General features: G+C 36.9%; 4 protein-coding genes across 6 annotated transcripts in view; 3 read left to right on the top strand and 1 right to left on the bottom strand.

Annotated features, from left to right (window-relative positions):
- clcn6 (chloride channel 6) overlaps positions 1 to 19,041 on the bottom strand; it is a 526,148-nt gene that overhangs the window by 486,166 nt on the left and 20,941 nt on the right. The window contains exon 23 of one of the 2 annotated variants that reach the window (XR_013823835.1): positions 16,507 to 17,762. Coding sequence is in view for 1 of the 2 variants with exons in the window: in XM_079896437.1 (XP_079752563.1) it covers positions 17,682 to 17,762 (81 nt within the window). In the remaining variant the exon portion in view is untranslated. Of the gene's footprint in view, positions 1 to 16,073; positions 17,763 to 19,041 lie in introns of those variants that run through there. The other variant, XM_079896437.1, reaches the window with a different exon arrangement.
- nppal (natriuretic peptide A-like) lies at positions 1,010 to 2,261 on the top strand. Of its 2 annotated transcripts, none has more exons than XM_079897807.1 (2): positions 1,010 to 1,356; positions 1,437 to 2,261. In XM_079897807.1, the coding sequence occupies exons 1-2, from the start codon at positions 1,273 to 1,275 to the stop codon at positions 1,740 to 1,742; spliced, it is 390 nt and encodes a 129-aa protein (XP_079753933.1). In that variant the 5' UTR covers positions 1,010 to 1,272; the 3' UTR covers positions 1,743 to 2,261. The 2 variants fall into 2 exon arrangements, with proteins under 2 accessions (XP_079753933.1, XP_079753932.1); XM_079897806.1 differs by having other exon boundaries at positions 1,041 to 1,356; positions 1,434 to 2,179.
- nppb (natriuretic peptide B) lies at positions 6,743 to 8,142 on the top strand. Its single transcript, XM_079897731.1, has 3 exons — positions 6,743 to 7,116; positions 7,214 to 7,469; positions 7,644 to 8,142. Exons 1-3 carry the CDS (start codon positions 7,000 to 7,002, stop codon positions 7,658 to 7,660), a joined length of 390 nt encoding a protein of 129 aa, XP_079753857.1. The 5' UTR covers positions 6,743 to 6,999; the 3' UTR covers positions 7,661 to 8,142.
- On the top strand, positions 10,209 to 16,396 carry nppa (natriuretic peptide A). Its single transcript, XM_079896475.1, has 2 exons — positions 10,209 to 10,541; positions 11,595 to 16,396. Exons 1-2 carry the CDS (start codon positions 10,308 to 10,310, stop codon positions 11,889 to 11,891), a joined length of 531 nt encoding a protein of 176 aa, XP_079752601.1. The 5' UTR covers positions 10,209 to 10,307; the 3' UTR covers positions 11,892 to 16,396.

The following is a 19,041-nucleotide window of genomic DNA, read 5'->3' as shown; positions in this document are numbered from 1 at the left end:
CACTTATAGTTTTCCACAGTTTTCTCATATTGTCTTCTTTTTTTTTTTTTTTTTTGTCTACTGAAATTTCTCAGAAAGACACATCAAATTGAATGGAATAATGCTTATGTATTTTAATTGAATAATTGATATGGATTGTTCGATTATTCAATTAAAATACATAAGGATTATTCAATTCAATTTGATTAAATTTTACTATTAATTAAATTGCGTAAATCTTTTTTTTTTAAAAAAGGCTTTACGAATTTGATATTTTTGCAGTGTTTCAATCCAAAAACAAATTGACTAACAATACAACTCACTGAGGAAATGTGTGTCCATCCCTCACAGCCTCGCTTTCATTCCCGTTAAAAATCAAAGATGGCACTGCCATCATAAGTTGATTTAAAAATTACATTACCATTTTTATTTTTGCTTCTAGATAGAATATGCCCTTTCTTATTTCTTGCACTGGCAATTTGTGTACAGTCTTTAACTAAATGCACCAAGTATTGGATAAAAATGATAAAAACATTGGATGAAAACACTGAGATGGGCACACTATTGAAAATAAAGGTTCCTTATGGGCATCAACGGTTCCATGAAAAAGCTCAAAAGGTTCTGTATAGTAGAAAAAAGTACTCTTGGGACCCGAAAATGGTTCTTCCTGTGCCTTATTTTCTTCGGAAGCCTTATTTTATGAGTGATTGAACTGTTTTGGCATAAAAAATTGTTCTTTAAAATTGAGTCAATAACTCTTGGCTTCTATATAAAACCCCACTGAACCTTTTTGTGTGGTAAAATAAAAGTTCTTTACTGGCATCAATGGTTCCATGAAGAACATTTAACCTTTTCAGAGCACAAATAGGAAAAATAATCGTTAGATTACCAAAATGTAAGAAAACTGGTTCTTTTAAGTGCTGTTCTATGGCATAACTGTGAGAAAAAAAAAAAAAAAAAACTTTTGGAACCTTTATTTGTAAGCGCATAGGCTATTAGGCAATATTAGAATGTACCTCCATGACAAGAAGACACGAGATTATGTTCTGCGCTTGACATACAGTGCAATTTGAAGGAGGCTCCGGCACACGTCACCATTTTAATGATCGGTGATGAACAAGGTGGGATCTTGATGAAAATGAAGAGCCCTCCCCGTAGGGTCTGCTGGACTTTCCTGGGTGACCGTGACGAAACCAGCGAAATAAAAGAGCGCACCTGGACACGGTGCTTGGGTACGAGCGAAGACTTAACAGAGCCGCGCACAGATACTGAGCTGCTCTCCACAATACAACAATGATCGCCAACATCTCTATTTTCTGCGTGTCTTCACTTCTACTTTTAAACTTGGTCGGTGCCAAACCAGTTTCCAGTTTACAGGTGAGTTTTTCAGTCTTAGCTCACTACTCTGAGACGTTTATTATTAGACCCTGACTAATCATGTGCATTTTTTACAGCAGAGTCTTAAGCAGTTGTTAGATGATGAAGAAGTCAACACGCCGTTTGTGGAGTCGGATGAGTCGACGATGGAGCAGAAAGATGCGAGAGAGGAGAAGAGCGCACTGGACGAGCGCGCGGAGCAACTGTGGGAATCAGACGCGCGCAACTCCGCGCTGGCGGGAAAAGACAGAGCTTTCGAGCGTCTCCTGGGTGACTTACTGTCCACTTCCAAGCGCTCGTGGACTCGATTCAAGAAAGGCGGACTGAGGAGCTGCTTTGGGGTCAGACTCGAAAGAATCGGGTCTTTTAGCGGGCTCGGGTGTTAAGCAAAGGTATTTTAGGAGATGTTTGCTCATCTTGACGAGATTTAAACATTGGAAATTGTTCAAACGCGTATTAGAAATAAACTAAGTCATGTCTTACTACTTCATGTCATGTCACTTCTTGCAGGTTGGGATTGAAATACTTGACACACCTGGGCAGGCATAGCCTATCTTCTATTGAAAAAAAGAAGTGTTGACTGCAAGTTTACCGTAGATTTGTGTTCAAGTGATGCTGTGTGTGTGTTGATCATTATTTATTAAAGATTTAGACTTGTAAATAGTTTGTATTTGAAGATTCCATGACTGCTGATTTGTACTGTTGCATCTGTTTATTTATTTATTTATTTATTTATTTATTATTATTATTTGTGCCCTCTCTAAATACAGTCGAATAGATAATGTATATTGCTGCAAAATAAATATTTTGCATAACATGTGTGTCAGTGTGTCTGAAACTGAGTAAATTTGACAATGAACTTAGAATGCAAATTAGGCTACTGCGTATGTTCATGATACTTCGTTAAAAGAAAACGAAAAAAAAAACTTAAAAGAGCTTTTTTTCTCTCCCAGAAAGGTGTTTTAAGAGTTTCATTTTTTACTTTTGATTTTCATAACAAACCAGTGATTCAAAAGTGCAAATGTGACTAAAGGGTCCAGTTTCTATAATGTAATCAGTCGATTTTTCACAAAAACATTTGGGTTACATGATAAACCTTTTTACAGTGTATGCTGGAACTATAGTCCACTTTATTGTGATCACTTGGTTAATTTATTGACATAATCAATTAAATAAAAAAACATATAGTGAGATCTTATCTATTGCATTTATGCGTGACCGCAATGCGCCCAAATAGACAAACAAAATTCTAGCTATACAGAAAAAGTAGATTAGAGTAGCATAATTTGCTACTGACTAAAATACGAAACATTTATAAAAGGTAATCTTCTTTTGCAATTAAACGACTTTATCATTATTATTATTATTATTATTATTTTATTTTATGATCATATTTTAAGTGTTAAAGCCTGTTTTACGTGACTGTTGTGAAAGTCCTCAATTGAAAACTTGACCACATAACAAGCTGAAAACTGAAAATAGACTATTTGAGCACAAACTGAAATGTTTCCCTGAGAGAAACAACCTTTAAATACTCTGTAATTGCTAATAATTGGTTATTGGTAATTTCCACAACCAATGCAAGCTTCATTAATTCATTCATTTATATTACGTAATAAACCTATGTTTCTGTCGATCTGTTTTCCTTTATAAACCTCAAATGAAATGAACCATTTGGGAGTGAAGGCTGAGACCTTTCAAACAGCACTGATATGAGATATACAGGGGTTGGACAATGAAACTGAAACTGGCTAATATAGTGTTGGAGGTTTCACACCTTTATATGTGCAGCCTGATGACCAATCTTCAAGTCAAGTCACCTTCATTTATACAATACAGATTGTTTCAAAGCAGCTTTACAGTGATAAAAAGGAAAACTTATGCATTTTGGCTGTTGTTCAGCTGAAGTCAGTTCAGTGTTGATTCAGATCTGTTGTAAATTTATTAAATTAACTGATTCAGTTCTCATACAACTACGTCAGATCAATAATATTGTTGAATATTAAGTTTCCCCAACTGAGCAAGCCAGAGGCGACAGTGGCGAGGAACCCAAACTCCATCAGGTGACAGAGTTCAGTTCTCCTCTGGCTCACGAACGAACATGGTGTCATTATGATTCATCACGCTGAGCTGAAGCTGACCATAGGGTCTGTGTGAAGGACCTGTCTGGTTCTTTTGGTCTCTGCTGTGGATCTGTGCCAACAAGGCCTTCACAGGGGATTGTCTAGTAGTCACAGTCTCTGCTGACATTCAGGGCTGTGTTGTGGTCGTGTCTAGGTGCGAGTCCACCATCTGATCTGGATACGGACCAGATCCCGCCGACTATGGTGACCTCAAGATAAGGATGAGACAGACAGACTAATATTAGCGTAGAAGCCATTCTTCTTACGACGTAACAAGTACATTATGGGAAGTGTTCCCGGTTCCGGCTGACCTAGTTTATGCAGCTTAACAATCATTTAACTGATTTGAATAAAAGAAATTGATAATGTTCTATGTGTATGCCAGGTTAAAGAGATGTTTTTAGAGTGTGTCTGCTTATCTAGGCTAGGAAGACAATAGCACAGCAGAGCAATAGCACAGCTGTACATAAAATATTGCAATCCACACAACATAATGCAAGACATTTCAGTTCAAAAGAGGACAAATATTTGGTGCGTGTCTCGCTGGCTCATCTTTGACCAGGACAGCAAGTCTTTGTGGTGTATTGAGTGCCCCGGTATTCAGGGTAATGTCGGCATACCTCCATGTAGGATGACCCACAACCACATCTGTTGACGCAAAAGGAAGCTGTCTGAAAGAGATGTTCTGGTCTAACCCGGATTGTGTCCAAAAAACATAAAACCAAAGTGGCCCAACTCACCGCAGAATTAAATGCACACCTTGACTCTCCTATTTCCACCAAAACGGTTCGTCAGGAGCTCCACAGAGTCAATGTTCGCGGACGGGCTGCTATAGACAAACTTTGGTCACTCAGCCAAATGTTAGTTTCAATGGTGCCGGCAGTGCAAATTTTGGGCTGTGGACATTGTGGAACAGGAATTGTTCTCTGATGAGTCCAGAGTGAAGCACGGGATTGATCAGTGATATTGGGCTGCAATATCATGGTATTCTGTGCTTGATGGACACATCACTAAGGACTACCAATCCTTTCTAGAGGATCATATGCACTTATTGTTCAAACATTGTACCCTGAATGGGGTACAGTGTATCAGCATGATGATGCACCAATACACAGCAAGACTTAAAGCTTTGATGAACATGAAAGTGAAGTTGAACATCTCCCATGGCTTACACAGAACCAGATCTAAATATTTTTGAGCCACTTTGGGGTATTTTGGAGGAAAACATTTCCTCCACCAGCTTCACATAGTGACCCGGACAATGTTCTGGAAGAGGAATGGCTCAGGATCCCTCTGGTCACTGTGAAGGACTTGTATCAGTCGTCCCCAAGATGAATTGATGCTGATTTGGCCACAAAAGGCTGCACTCACCATACTAAAAAATGATTGTGGTCTAAAACCAGGTGTTTCAGTTTCATAGTCCAAACCCTGTATATGCCTATACAGTACATAAGCATACACCTATTAAATTCCTGACTAAATCATTACTATACGTTTGAACAAATCTCTGTGTATTTTAGTGTATTTTTTGTACAAAATCGGCTCTGTGGAATGCTTGATTCTGGAATGTTATTCCTCGATAACAACCACTGAAAACAGATAACACAGGGTCATCCGGGTTACTGGAGTCAGCAGCTTGCTGGAAAAGTTTTTTTTTTTTTTTCCATGGAAGTTTCGCTTTTGGTGAGCTAATAAAATATTAAAACTCAGTCGAATCAATATTTTGTATAAAGTTATTTAATTATGCCATCCAGCATCATTGACTCGCTCTCTCTTGTTTTTGGCTGCTGCCATTTTGTGACTATTTTTTGTACACGGTTGGATTATAGGATAACAAACAGGTATCTCAGATCAATGTCTCTTATCTCAATAATTATTTATGTGGCAAAATTCTGTGTAATAAGTGGTATTACTGTCAGAAATAGGGGTACAGTAGGAGTCCATTTCTGTCCCCCAAGGTACAATCTACACTAACGTACCCCATAGGGCTTATTATTGGACCTCAAGGTACATATATGTACCTTTTTGAGGGTCAAAAAAGCATTAAAAGGTACATATATGTACCGTTTCTTTTAAAGGTTAAGGTACAATATTGTACCCTTGAGGGTACAGCCCCAGAGACAAGCCATTGTACCCCTAAAGGTACAATTATGTACTTTATTTTCTGAGAGTGATACCGTATCCCTTGTCCATCTAGTTTGAACTTGCCGTGCTATAGCAAAGCTTTGAGTTTTAAGCTCCGTATAATAAAGCTCAAAGCTTTGAGTTTAAAGACCTAATAAAATATTTAAACTCATATTTCGTGTCAAAACTTTACTTATGTGGCAAGTAGCCGTGTAATAAGCGGGATAATGCACATCCAGCCGGTTATTATCTCAGAATAAACCCCCTTCAGGCTGATGCAAGACCCCTCCATTTATTCTGAGATAATAACCGCCTGGATGTACATTATCCCTTAGATAACACACATTACACCCGTAATAGCTGTTTTTTATAAACATTATTTAAATGCTTTTCTCCCCTACTCTGATATCCCCTACAAATGTCTTAATTAGATCTTTCTATTAGACAAGACAAGTATCCATTTAAAAAGTTCATTAAAAGTTCTCATGATCTCATGAGAAAACAATTTTTTATCTGTGGCAATTTCATATGAAATCGTACGATTTGATTCATAGACAAAAACGTTCGATTAAAAAAGCACGAGCTCCATCCTCACATCCTCGAGGCTGATTTATAATTCTGCGTCGGACCTATGCCGGAGCTTCTACGCCGCGTTGGTTTTCGTTTATACTTCTATATTGTTGTCCGCATTGACGTGCAATTACACATGCAGAGGGAGCATGTAAAACCCGAGGAAGGGGTTCTAGCAGACCAATCACAGCGCTTGTGTTCCACGTAGAATTGATGCGTTGTTACATTTTTGGAGAGGTGCACATCAGGGTACGCTGTTTGCTACGAGTGCTACACACATCGTAGGCTACGCCGTGAGTTCGACGCAGAAATATAAATTGGGCTTCAGTGGACCGCAAGCATATCACGAAACTTTGATTGAGATCGTACGAATTGATTTGTTAGAGAGTTGTTGGTTAATGTTCACAATTTACTAGTTGCAACTTCAATTAATATATTTTCAGCCTAAACTGCTCACTTTAGCATAGGCCTACAGTGTTTGTTACTGACAGACTAATTAGCCTATTAAGTCAGATAAAGTGTTCTCATAAAACCTAGTAGCCTACTGTAATGTGCAATGCAAGACACTTGATGTGAATGATTTCAGGGAAGAGAGTACAATGTAATCATTTAGGAGTTTCCGTCACTGGACTCATCTATTAGCTTTAAAGGAGTCATTTCCGACAGCAGCCTTTATCAGACTGAGGTGTTGGAATGCAGCAGCCATTCTTCACATTACTGGCATGTCAAACTTTTAGGTATAAAAGAGCTTGAGGCTCAACTGAGAGTATACAGACAACGACACAGCAAGAAGAAGAAGACGAACAGCAAAAAAAAGTCAGGAAACATGAAATCGCTTGACATTCCTCTAGTCTGCCTTATCTTACTCTTCAGCATTCAGCTCACGGGTGCATTCCCGCTACAAAACTCAGCCTTAACCACAGAGGACATGGATGTATTAAAGGTAAGAACAAAATCAGGAATAAGAGAGAGAGAGAGAGAGAGAGAAAACTTGTTTAATAATGCTCGCACTAACAGTGACTAATGAGCCACGCTTTCAGCTTCTTCTACAGAGACTGGAAGAGTCCATCCCTGCATCTTCTCAAGACCAAATACTGGCGAAAGTGGAAGAAGAAGCGGCACGAGAAGAAACCATCGTTAAACCTTATCCCAAGACTGACTTGAGAGACTATCTGTCTGCTCTGGACTTGAGGACAGTCCGACAGGACTCCAAGAGATCCTCTGGGTGTTTCGGGAGCAGATTAGACAGAATCGGTTCCATGTCGTCCCTGGGATGTAACACTGCCCGGCGGTCAGGTAACGACTTCATTTCTATATGGCACAGCTACAGTTAATAGGAACATAGAATACGTTGAATAAAAATGAATGAACAGTTTTTGGACAAATACGTGCATTTTCTCCACCCCTTAAAATACAGACTCTGTTTAATGGTATGATGGTTCTCTAACTTACACTTTTCTCTATTTTCAGGTCCTAAGAAGAAGTGAAGTCTTAATGATTAGCAGCTTCTACACTGTAAACATTGAAACTGTGCAGTTGTTACGTACTTGATCTGACCTTACAATGACTTTTTTTTTGGTGTAACCTAGTGCATTCAGTCATAATGAATAATAATGTTGACTTGAACAAAGATGTTACCATTTGAAGCACGTTTTAGGTTACCTGACAAAATATTTTTATAGTGTTATTATCTGTAACAGACTCCAAAAATGTTCTTAACTATGCATATTTATTTATTAAATTATTTAAAAAGTGGAGTTATATATTTATATGCATCTTTAATTTAATTGTCAGTCAAATCAGTTGTACATGCCCTCTTTAATATACAATAAATGTTTACACATGCCTTGGTCTTGGACATCTTTCATTCTTATTCAATTTTACTTTTTTCTTTAAGAACCCATGTATATAATTGTAGAAAGAGTTTTCACAATACAAAATCAAGATTTAAATCATAATGTGATGATGTTATATGGAACTCTGGTCTGCTTTCTTTAATAGGCTAAGTATAATAATCATTTTTATTTATAAAGCACTTTTCCCAAGCTCAAGGTCACTGAAAGATATAGTTCTTTACAAGTACTATAGTTTAAGGGGAGTGATAATGTTCTTGCACTATTTGCTTGACAACAACAACAATGCAGTGATCAAACTGTCCATGGAGTCCACCCTCAGGCCATCATTATCAACGCAACCGGTTTCAGCACCACGGACAGCGACATCACCTCACATTACTCAAGGTCATAATCCTGACTACTATAATTTAGACCTATGTTGTCACAAGGTTTGGCAGTGAAATTGAGAACAAAGAGTCTTGCAGGTGAAGTCGTTAAAGACCCCCTTTGGTGAAAATCAAGATTTAAATGTTTTCTATAAGTGGTGTTTTTAATATGCTTTAAGACAAACCATGTCCAAAGTTATGTCAACACCATTGCTGAGTATTTTCACCATAAAACTGTAGTGTGTGTGTTGGGGGGGGGGGGGGGGGGGTGTACTCCTTATTATTAAGGATACTTCGTTTTAGAAGGCAGACTGAGATGGCGAACGGGAACATGGGTTGTGTAACATTAGCAACACATTATTAGCTGTTTAATAACGTAGTCATGCAAATGGCTAATCATATTAATTGCCACCAAAATGTGTTCGATGTTAAAACTAGAACTAGAGAGCTATACATAAAACGGATTACCATTCTGATACATCCACTTGTAGATGAGCCTGAATAATTCACTCTTCCACTTGCCATTGTGCAGCGTTTACTACAGTAAAGTTGACCGAGTGGATTAGGCATTCTGTTCTTGAGTGATTGAGTGGAGGCTGGACTAATCTGCATATACATGGCTCCACGTATAGTCAAGTCAAGTCAAGTCACCTTTATTTATATAGCGCTTTACAGAGATAACAGGAAAATAATGCAACAAAGTTTGTTACCAGAAGAAAATAGCATCACAGTCCAGCTTAAGTAAGTTCAGTCATGGTTAATTTTTGTTGTAAAAAAGTTACTAATTTAGTAACATTTATATATATAGCCGCTCTGTCATATTTCATCTCAGTTCAGTTCTCATATAATGGAGTCAATGCAGGCAGATCAATAATATTGTGGAATATTAAATTAAATGTCCCTAACTAAGCAAGCCAAATGCCAAAGGTGAAAAAGGCGAAATGAGGCAAGGGTGTGGAGTTATATTCAAGCTATTTTAAGGCATTAAGAATTTTTATTCACATGAAAAAAAAAAAAAAAAAAACTTTAAATAACTAAATATGGAAAAACTGAATTATTTAACCATAAGGTTGTCCTCCAAACCAAAATGTCCAAGTCGGGACAAGTTGTCACGTGTACAAATCATTAATTAAAATTTCTTTTGGCCAAAACGGGTTTATATTTTCTTCATCGCATGTTTTCTTTTTTTCAGACATTTTAAATACTTTAGATATTATTAATGTGTTCTATATTATATTATATTATATTACAAATTTCAGGGTATTGCCTGTCACAGTAAACCATTTTTTGTTGTCAAGCCCTCAAAGTACATTGACCTCATCCAAATTTTCCCTCAAGTAAAATAATTGTCAAGTAGCCTCCGTCTCCCTAATCAGCCACTCCAATATAATCTCATAACCATTATATTAATTCTGCAACTAATTATTTTAGGTTTAGTTATTAGACAGCAAATAATAATTTTTGCAAATTTGCTAATTTCCTGTTTGGCACTGAAACTATCACTCTAGTTTTTACATTGCCTTCTGTATTAAAATGTGTCTATTAACCAGTTTAGAGAAATCCATCTAGTTTAGTTTAGCTTTCACAACAGGGGTAAAAGTAGAGGTGTATTTGTATTTACTGTTTTTCCATAAAGTCCTCTTCTCAGTCAACATCATTGGGCTATATATAGACCATCATCTCCTTTAACCCCCTATGGTATACTTTTGTATCAGTTCTGAGGTGATGCCGGAACCATGTGAGACACTCGTGTAGCGGATGAATTCCCGATGATGCCTGAGGTCACTGTTTGTGTCCGAGTTACCAGACCCAACACAGATCAGGAGTTCTCCAGCAAGGCACCTCACACTGCACCAAACAGCCACTTAAAAGGAAATCTAGTCCAGGAACGTTATCAGAGATGAGGTGTTGGAATGCACTTCACACAGTTTACAAGGGATGAGCTCCTGACAGTCAACTGTCCCTTTATAAGAGTGAAGCAGGCAGACGGCCAGTTCAGAGGGCAAGAAACAGCATCCAGAGGAAACCCAGAGATGATCAGAGAACTCATTCTTACGGGACTATTGGTCCTGCTTTGGCACCAGATGGATGTACAAGCGCATACATTGAGCAGACACAATTCTGCCAGCAACATGGCCAAGCTGAAGGTAATTCTGCTTTGAATCCCTTTTCTTAAAAACCAAGAGAACTTGCTGTGAAAGCAGATCGTTTTGATCTGTTTACTCATCAAGGCCTTGAATTAAATGAGATTTATTGTGAGCTAAACAGGAAAGAAACTACATTCTTAAAAATAAAGGTTCTTTATTGGTATCTTTGGTTCTGTGAAGAAAATTCACAGAACCTTTCCATTGCACAAAAGGTTCTTTAAAAGTGGGGGGAAAAGGCTCTTTAGATTATTAAAATGTTCTAAGAAAAAAACAGTAACACTTTATTTCGATGGTCCCTTTGGAACATTCTGTTGACTTTAAGTAACTTTGCAACTACTGTACATGTCAACTAACTCTCAGTAGAGTATTAGTAGACTGTCAGCTTAATATCTGCTAACTCTTAATTTTGATGGTCCTTCAACTAACCCTAACCCTACTAATACTCTACTAATACTCTAAAGAGAGTTAGTAGACATGTAGGAGCAAAGTTACTTATAGACAACAGAATGTGTTAAAGGGCCCATCAAAATAAAGTGACACCAAAAAGACGGTTATTTATGAACTGGGTTATACTTCATTTCGATGGGCCACTTTAGACATACATGTCAACTAACTCTCATTAGAGTATTAGTAGACCGTTAGTTAGGGTTAGTGGTAGGGTTCGAGTGAGTAGAATAAGTTGACTTGTAGTTTCAGAGTTACTTATAGTCAGTAGAATGTCTGTTGGGGAGCATTACAATAAAGTGTTAGCAGAAATTAGTCTACTAATACTCTAATGAGAGTTAGTTGACATGTAGTTATAGTTAGTAGAATGTCTAAAGTGGACCATCAAAATAAAGTGTTTTTGAGGAACCCATAATGGTTATATGGGATCACTGCAAAAAAAAACTTGGAATCTTTATTTTTTTAAGAGTGTATATTATCAGCTTGAGCATGCAAATACTATTAAAGGGCACTAAATGATTATACAGTTATACAGATTTCAAGAGAAGAAAATATTTCAATGGAAAGTCTATTATATTCAATTCCGTTAACTCTGTGCTGCTCTACCAGAGCTTATTGCAGCAGTTTGAGGAGGCCCTGGCCACAGAAGACAGAGCCTTAGATTATGAAGACAGCAACACCATACTGGAGCAGAGCCCCGCTTCCACGTCCTGGGACAGAGACAGAGAGGACGAAGCAGCACCAGCAGAGGACACCAACCTCCCAGATGGATTCGAGACGCAGAGAAATCGCCTTATAGATCTTCTCATGTCCACCCGGAGCAAAAGCCTGTCTGGCTGTTTTGGGGGAAGGCTGGATCGCATAGGGTCCTCCAGCACCCTCGGGTGCAACTCTAAAAAAGGTTAGCTACAACCACTGAATACAGTGACATTAAAATTACAATATATTTTTATGGTATATAAATTATTTTACATGTGGATAGTTGTCCATTAACTTTTTTTTTTTTTCATTTAAAATAAGGATTTTAGATTAAAAGTTACATTTAAAAGGGGGAAAGTATATTTAAATCTAACTGTCACCATTTCCCCCCGTTTTCAATTACCAATTAATTAATGGTTCTGTGGTGTGACAAATAATACAAGAAAAAAGTGCAATTATTTCATGTGCACTGGAAGGAAAATATCTGTAGACATTTTTTTGCTAGGGCATTTTCCATTAATTTTCCAGACATTTCCTAACCATGTAAAACACCTGTGAAAAATTAAAACGGGAAATTACTTCATATTAGCACATTGGGGCAATGCAGAAAAGGTCAGATACATTGGGCAATGTTTCTGAGCTCATAAAAACTGCATGAGTAGTAATTATGGTTGACATGGAAATTGAATTTGTAGGAGTAGAAAAATGAAAGCAAAATGTATGTAAAACTGAAACTGTGTGAGATATTTAAACATGAAAACCAATGTAAAATGTGGAAATGAAACCAACAAGACTTTGTTACAAAAACCCTTCCATGTTTTGCAATCCCCATTATGACATCTGCTTTGTATATCTGATGGTTGATATATTTATTACGTACAAGTAGTTGAGTGCTGATCTGAGTGTTGAAATACATACAGTATAATTATGTGCATTATTAATGCTTTACTCATTCTGCATTCATTTATGAGGTTTATGAGATTTGAATACTCCTGCTGGTGTTTTAATATCCCTGCTGGCTTTAGCACTTCTGTTATTCTTTTTGTGTGTCACACATTTCTACAGCTGAAACTGTACTTTGAAATAAAATGTAAAACACATGTCGTTTTTGTTTCAAGAACGGGATGTTTAGATCCCACGTTGCAAGGCTTTTGAGGTGTAGTATTGAATGCTAATAAAATCCTGAGTTTAAAAACATTTCAATTCTAGGATTTCTTTAACAGTGAAGCACAAAAACTCAAAGGCTAAACAGAGAAACTCACCACCTTTCCCTCATTCAAAGGAATCTATGTTGTGACTCACTTAACACCCACACCATCTCTTCTAATGGCCATTATCAGACTCATTACAGGACACACTTTAATGAGTGGAACAGCTGCAGGTGGTTATTACTCCTGAGCTTATCAACACCTGCCCTAAGCCTTAAAAACTACAGCCATGTCAGCTTTAATCCTATTACACAAGCTCGACGGGGTCTCTCCTGATTGCATGAATAATGCCTCCATTTCAGCAGTGGACGGCTCTCATTAGAAACTTCAGATCTCCTCAGTGAGTGCGTCACATAGGCCTACTAACAGACTGTCGGAGCCTGATTTCTCTGGTCTAGTGTGAATACGGTTAGAAAGCACTGACAAGAGAATGAGCGAGTCGAGACCTTCATATCCTCCAATTAGACGAGCGCTCCTCTTGGAAATCTCATGCCACTCCCGAAGGTGAGGATTGGTGTTAGCCAGCGGGTTAATCCACTACACTGAGAGATAAAGTGGCAGATGTGATGTATGACCATAGGCAAAATGTCCTCCAGTCGGCGGACAATCATTTTTATACTCTCATATACACTTACTGGGTAGAGCTGTCAGGACAGGATTTTTCACCCAGTGGTGAACAATCATTTTTATACTTTCTTGTATTTTTAATGGGTAGACCTCCGTCAGGATAGGATTTTTTTTTTTTTACCCACTGACCTGAAAAGTAATGAAGGGAATGACATATGGTCAATTCAAGTCAATTCCAACATATGCTGTAGTTTCTTATGGGCACTTTTATAATATGAAAACTTCATATTATCAATTTCAAAAACTTCAATTTTCACACTTCACTAGTTTATTGCATTTGTCCACTAACAATGTCAGTGGATAGCCTACTGATACATAATAATCACGGATGAGAGAATTCTGTCTGAAAGTCATGAATATTATTTACAATAGATATAACAATTATGTTAATGACAGTGATGGAAATGACAATATGATTTTTTTTGGGGGGGGGAATAAAATGTCATGGCTAGAATTTTATATCTTGCATATAATAATAATAAGGTTAATTTTAATCAAGATTTTAGTAGGTAGCAAATTATTAGCTACTCTAATTGACTTTTTCTGCATATTGCTAGAATATTCACACTTCATTTTCACTCGTTTTACATAATTTGACAAAACTGCAGCTTTATTGGATTTTTCTTTGTCTTCCTCACAAATCGCACTTTATATTTAGTTTCAAGCATGTTCACTGACAATATTGGCACCTTGGTAAAATTGTTGATGGAAATGATGCCACAAATGCAGTTTTTTAGATCATCATATGGTTTTAAACCTATAATAGGCTTATTCATTTTTTTTAAAGATATATGTATATATATGTGTGTGTGTATATATGTATGCATTGTTGTGAAAGATTGGAAACCTGTACAAGAATTGAAAATGTACACAGGTCCACGAACATGTTGCCTCCCTTATTCACTATAAATTCATTCTTCGTACAAAAGCACAGATGTGAACTGGAATGAAAGCAAAATGACAACGGCCTAATTTGCCATTGAGGAAAGCCACAATTAGCTCAACGTTTTATGAGCCTTGTTTCCTTGGTGGAAATCGGATCTGTGCTGAAATAGTCCATGTCCGACACATCAGCCTACATTAGGAGGTTTGATGCATGCGTCAGAGTGTGTTTAACTCCACACACTCGGCCGTGAAGAACTAAATGAATCCGCCACTGGGCTCGACTGTGAATATGACTGACTGAAAAGCAGGTGCAGGGACTCTTTATTCACGTCAAACTGCTCATTCCTGCTATAAAGTGCCTTTTCACGTCCTCATCATACACGTCTTAATACTTGATGCTACAAAAAACTCACAATGTATATAGATGGAAATCATGTGATTTTTTGCTATATCACAATTAAGTCCATTTTAAATAATTGCACAGATGTTTCCATGTCCATCTCCCTCTAATGGAAATATTTTAAAGAAAATATGCATACTTTTTTACTAATAGTCACTTTATTGTCAAGTTTTGCCTTTGTCACTTTTATAGTATTATTCATTTAACTAAAGGTAATTTCCTTAATGCCATCATCCTCCAGAAAGTGACAGTGTTGCATTAGTGATCAATTGAAAATATATTAAAATGGAAAAGTTATTTTATATATATAAACATTATTACTGTTTTTACTGCATTTTGATTAAATAAATGCAGCCTTGGAGAGAATTAAAGACCTGCTTAGAGTCTTACCGACCAACAACTTAAATGGTAGTGTATCTGTATAGGCCGTTCTAGAAGTAAGCCATATATATATTTATGGCTTACTTCTTGAACAACATATACAAATACACTACCATTTAAAAGTACTGTGCAAAAGACTTCGGCACATTGGTATTTTCACACACACAAAAAAAGGTTTTAAGCCAGTTATTTATATCTTTTGCTGTAGTGTCAGTAGGAAGTATCAGTTTACATTTCTATTGCCATTAATTGTAATAATCTAGTGAGATTTTTGTATGCACAAGGAGACTGACAACAGCCTGTATGATCCACACAGAGATCTGATCTCACCATCACCGAGTCCGTCTATGATTACATGAAGAAACAGAAAAAAATTAGACAGACTAAATCCAGAAGAAGTGTGGCAACATCTCCAAGACGCTTGAAGAAACCTGTCAATTTCGATTTAATGGTGACTTTTATCAAATATGACTTTTAAACTCTTTGTATAAGTACTTCCTTTGATGGCACACACATACAAAAAGCATATAAGGTTGTGTTATAGCTGTGTAAGGTCCACCATTATGTACTCTGATTCAAATGCTGTAATAATTGATTTTTTTATGACAATGACCAACATCTGGTTATGAAAGCTGATTGGCACGTTTTATACAGCTTAGCTTAAACATTTCATTTCATGAATATTAAATGAATAAAATTAGCTTCCGTAACCATTTTATGATATAAGAACAGTCTTATAAATCCTACTAGGAATGCTGTAGAAATACTGACCCAAACCTGAACTCATTCTACCAAGCAAGTTTACAAGGGAATTTTATTTTGACTACACTGCATTGTATCCATCACCTGAAAAACCATAATGATAGAGTACATGACACTAGAATGGAGTATTGAGATTACAGATGATTTTCACATAACATTTGCATGTCACTTTATGAAGCTCTTATAACAGACGGATGGTGTTCAGTCAACTGTCTATACCTGCAGCACACATTTAGTCAACAAATAATCTGTATGGTTATTAAACATACATTTGAAAAGACACATCAAATAAAACTGATGGTTTCACATCACAATAAAAAAACTGCAATAGATAAATGACATTTTAAAGCATAATTTAAAACAATATTTGCAGTGTGATATAATGTGACAATCACAATTATGTGACAAAATCTCCTCAGTGGAATTCATCTTAAATAAATCAGATAAAAGGAATGTGTAGTATATAAATGTGCTATCATTTCTTCTAATACTATTTAGTCTGCTCTTATAAGTCCCTTGAAATCAAACCACAGTCGCATTATGATACTGACATCATGACCGTACATTACAGTGGATGTCAGATTACAAAAACAAGAATATTACATAAATCCCTGTAATTTAGTGACTGGATGGTGGTTTGATTGGTTCATTAATACAAACACACCCTGAGAACTTTCTTCCCTGACAAAACAACATCAAGAATGTCAGGAAATTTCAATGGAATGGACATGATTATTTGAAGATACACTAATAACAGTAAAAATATTGTTAATGCCACAATTATAATTTTCCACCAAAAATGACAGAAAGGTCTCATGAAAATAGGTCAAATTCCACCCCAAATCAAAGAAAAGTAAATTAAGCCTTATTTAACAATTTATTTAATTTTGGTGAATTTTAACGTTAATTTTACAATTTATAATTACTGTTATGCGCCATAAATGGATTTTAAGCAATTCCAATTATTTATATTTTGATGACTCTCTTTACATTAATTAACAAATACAGTGAATTTTAAAACAAAAATCTGTATAATTGTAATACAGTAATTTTATCAAAATCAATAGAATTTAAATATTCCTTTGACAGAACAGTAACAAGAATAATTTTTCATTTGGGGGAAATGTGCTTCATTATTATAATGCCATAATGCTAAAAAAATCCTAATGGTCTAAAATAAAAAGCAGCAGCATTTTCTTGATACACACAAATCTTTCTTTTGATTCTGGGGTGAATAATGACACAGACATGTTCTTGGTTTCATAATATTTACCCTTTAAGTAAAAAGATCTTGACCAGGGACTGTGGTCAGTGGTTTATCTCACTCTTTGTGCAAAAGCAAACATTCATAAATACACAGAAATGGTCAGCACAATTTAACACATTCAGAACTTAAAGAGACAAAATTAAAAGTGCTACAGTGAGGTTGGTAAAGCACGGGCAGAGAACATCGTCAGTATGAGGAAATCAGGATGCTTTCCTGAAATGTGTTGATTAATGGTATCTCACCTGCATTAATTGTGTGTGTTTGTGCCTGGACGGGTCAGATACCGAACTCTAGCGGTCCACGCAGTAACTAGGAATGGCTTAAGGGTCGACCTGAAGCAGGGGTTCAGGTCCGGAGGCGATCTGGTCTCAGGTCCCTGGAGCGTTCGGCTCGTCTCATCTCATCTCATCTCAAGCGAGCCGCTACTCGAGTATGGCTGATTGATCGCAGACGGCGCCAGAGGAGTCTTAGATTGTGATGTAATGCTGTCGAAGTTTAGCAACTAAAAACTCATGGGTAAGATTGTGTCTGGTGATTATTCCCACAATCTGCAAGAGACACAAACAGCAAAACACAAATGTATGAAACAATTCTTGCACAGTTTACTGAGCTTCATCCAAGAAAATATATTCTGAGAAAAAAAAGAGAAAAGGTTTATCCAAAAAATTAAAATTCTGTTGTCATATACTCACCCTCAGTAATATGGTTTGTTTTATGTTTTGCTTTTTTTGTTCATTTGGAGCTTTACAGCCCCTGGACACTATAAACTTTCACTGAATGGGAAAAAAGCAGCATGAACATTGTACAAAATTTCACTTCTTGTGTTCCACACAACACCATAAAGGCCAATGAGTGATGATAAAATTTTACATTTTTGGTGAACTATTCCTTTAAAGGGGTCATATGATGGTTCTAAAAAGAACATTATTTTGTGTATTTGGTTTAATGCAATGTGTTTACGTGGTTTTAGGTAAAAAAAAAAGTCACTATTTTACACATATCGTACATTACTGTTGCTCCTCTATGCCCCGCCTTTCTGAAACGCGTTGGTTTTCACAAAGCTCATCGTTCTGAAAAGCGCGGTGTGCTCTGATTGGCCAGCAATTCAGTGCATTGTGATTGGCCCGAAAACCTGAAGCGTGTGACGGAAAAGTCACTCCCGTTACCAGATTTGGAACATCAGCTCCCAAAGCAATAATGACAGGTGATAATGTCGGTACTACCTTATCAATTCGAGAGTGATCGATCAACTTTGCCAGCGCGACTGGACCAGAACTTATCAGATTGGTAAGGTTCTATTTCATTGGGGAGATAATTATTGATTATAATGACTTATTCTGTCTTTTTAAGCATTGCGCCGTGTTAACGTTTTGGGGGGTAGAACACTATGTAAACACATTTGAGATCGTAGAAACGGCAAACAATCGTTACTCTCTGCTGCTCAAAACTCACGTTTGAATAGTCAGCCTGTAAGTATGTTTTCATATTTTAAGAATTCGCTACTGTGTCTTTGAGTCAGAAGCGCCAGAATGCAAAGATGGAATTGCCCCACTTTCTAGAATCAGCCTTTGTGCACAGCCGGCCTTGTACTCTCGCAGGTTCTGGAAACAGTCCTCCGAAAAATGCGCAGCACACAGTCGAATATTTTGGTTGTACTGTTCAGGAACACTGTTGTAAGACTGAAAATACTGGTTGAGGCCTGCATGAGGCAAAAGGCCCTGATGGCTAATTAACATTCGACCTCCCCCACACGGCCTGACTTCCTCTCACAAACTACTAAGAACAACTCATACAAGAACATGGTTTAATGTGAATGTTTATCATTGA

The sequence above is a fragment of the Squalius cephalus genome (assembly GCF_949319135.1).
Source record: "Squalius cephalus genome assembly, chromosome: 16".
NCBI classification, from domain to species: Eukaryota; Metazoa; Chordata; class Actinopteri; order Cypriniformes; family Leuciscidae; genus Squalius; species Squalius cephalus.
Note: the sequence above shows the minus strand (reverse complement) of the source record. Positions and strands in the feature narration are given on the sequence as shown.

Bases quoted from the DNA above. Each gene is read 5' to 3' on its own strand.
- nppb (XM_079897731.1), top strand. From the start codon at position 7,000: ATGAAATCGCTTGACATTCCTCTAGTCTGCCTTATCTTACTCTTCAGC. The intron at 7,117-7,213 runs GTAAGAACAAAA...CCACGCTTTCAG, and splicing joins AGGACATGGATGTATTAAAG to CTTCTTCTACAGAGACTGGA.
- nppal (XM_079897806.1), top strand. From the start codon at position 1,273: ATGATCGCCAACATCTCTATTTTCTGCGTGTCTTCACTTCTACTTTTA. The intron at 1,357-1,433 runs GTGAGTTTTTCA...CATTTTTTACAG, and splicing joins AACCAGTTTCCAGTTTACAG to CAGAGTCTTAAGCAGTTGTT.
- nppa (XM_079896475.1), top strand. From the start codon at position 10,308: ATGCACTTCACACAGTTTACAAGGGATGAGCTCCTGACAGTCAACTGT. The intron at 10,542-11,594 runs GTAATTCTGCTT...CTGCTCTACCAG, and splicing joins GCAACATGGCCAAGCTGAAG to AGCTTATTGCAGCAGTTTGA.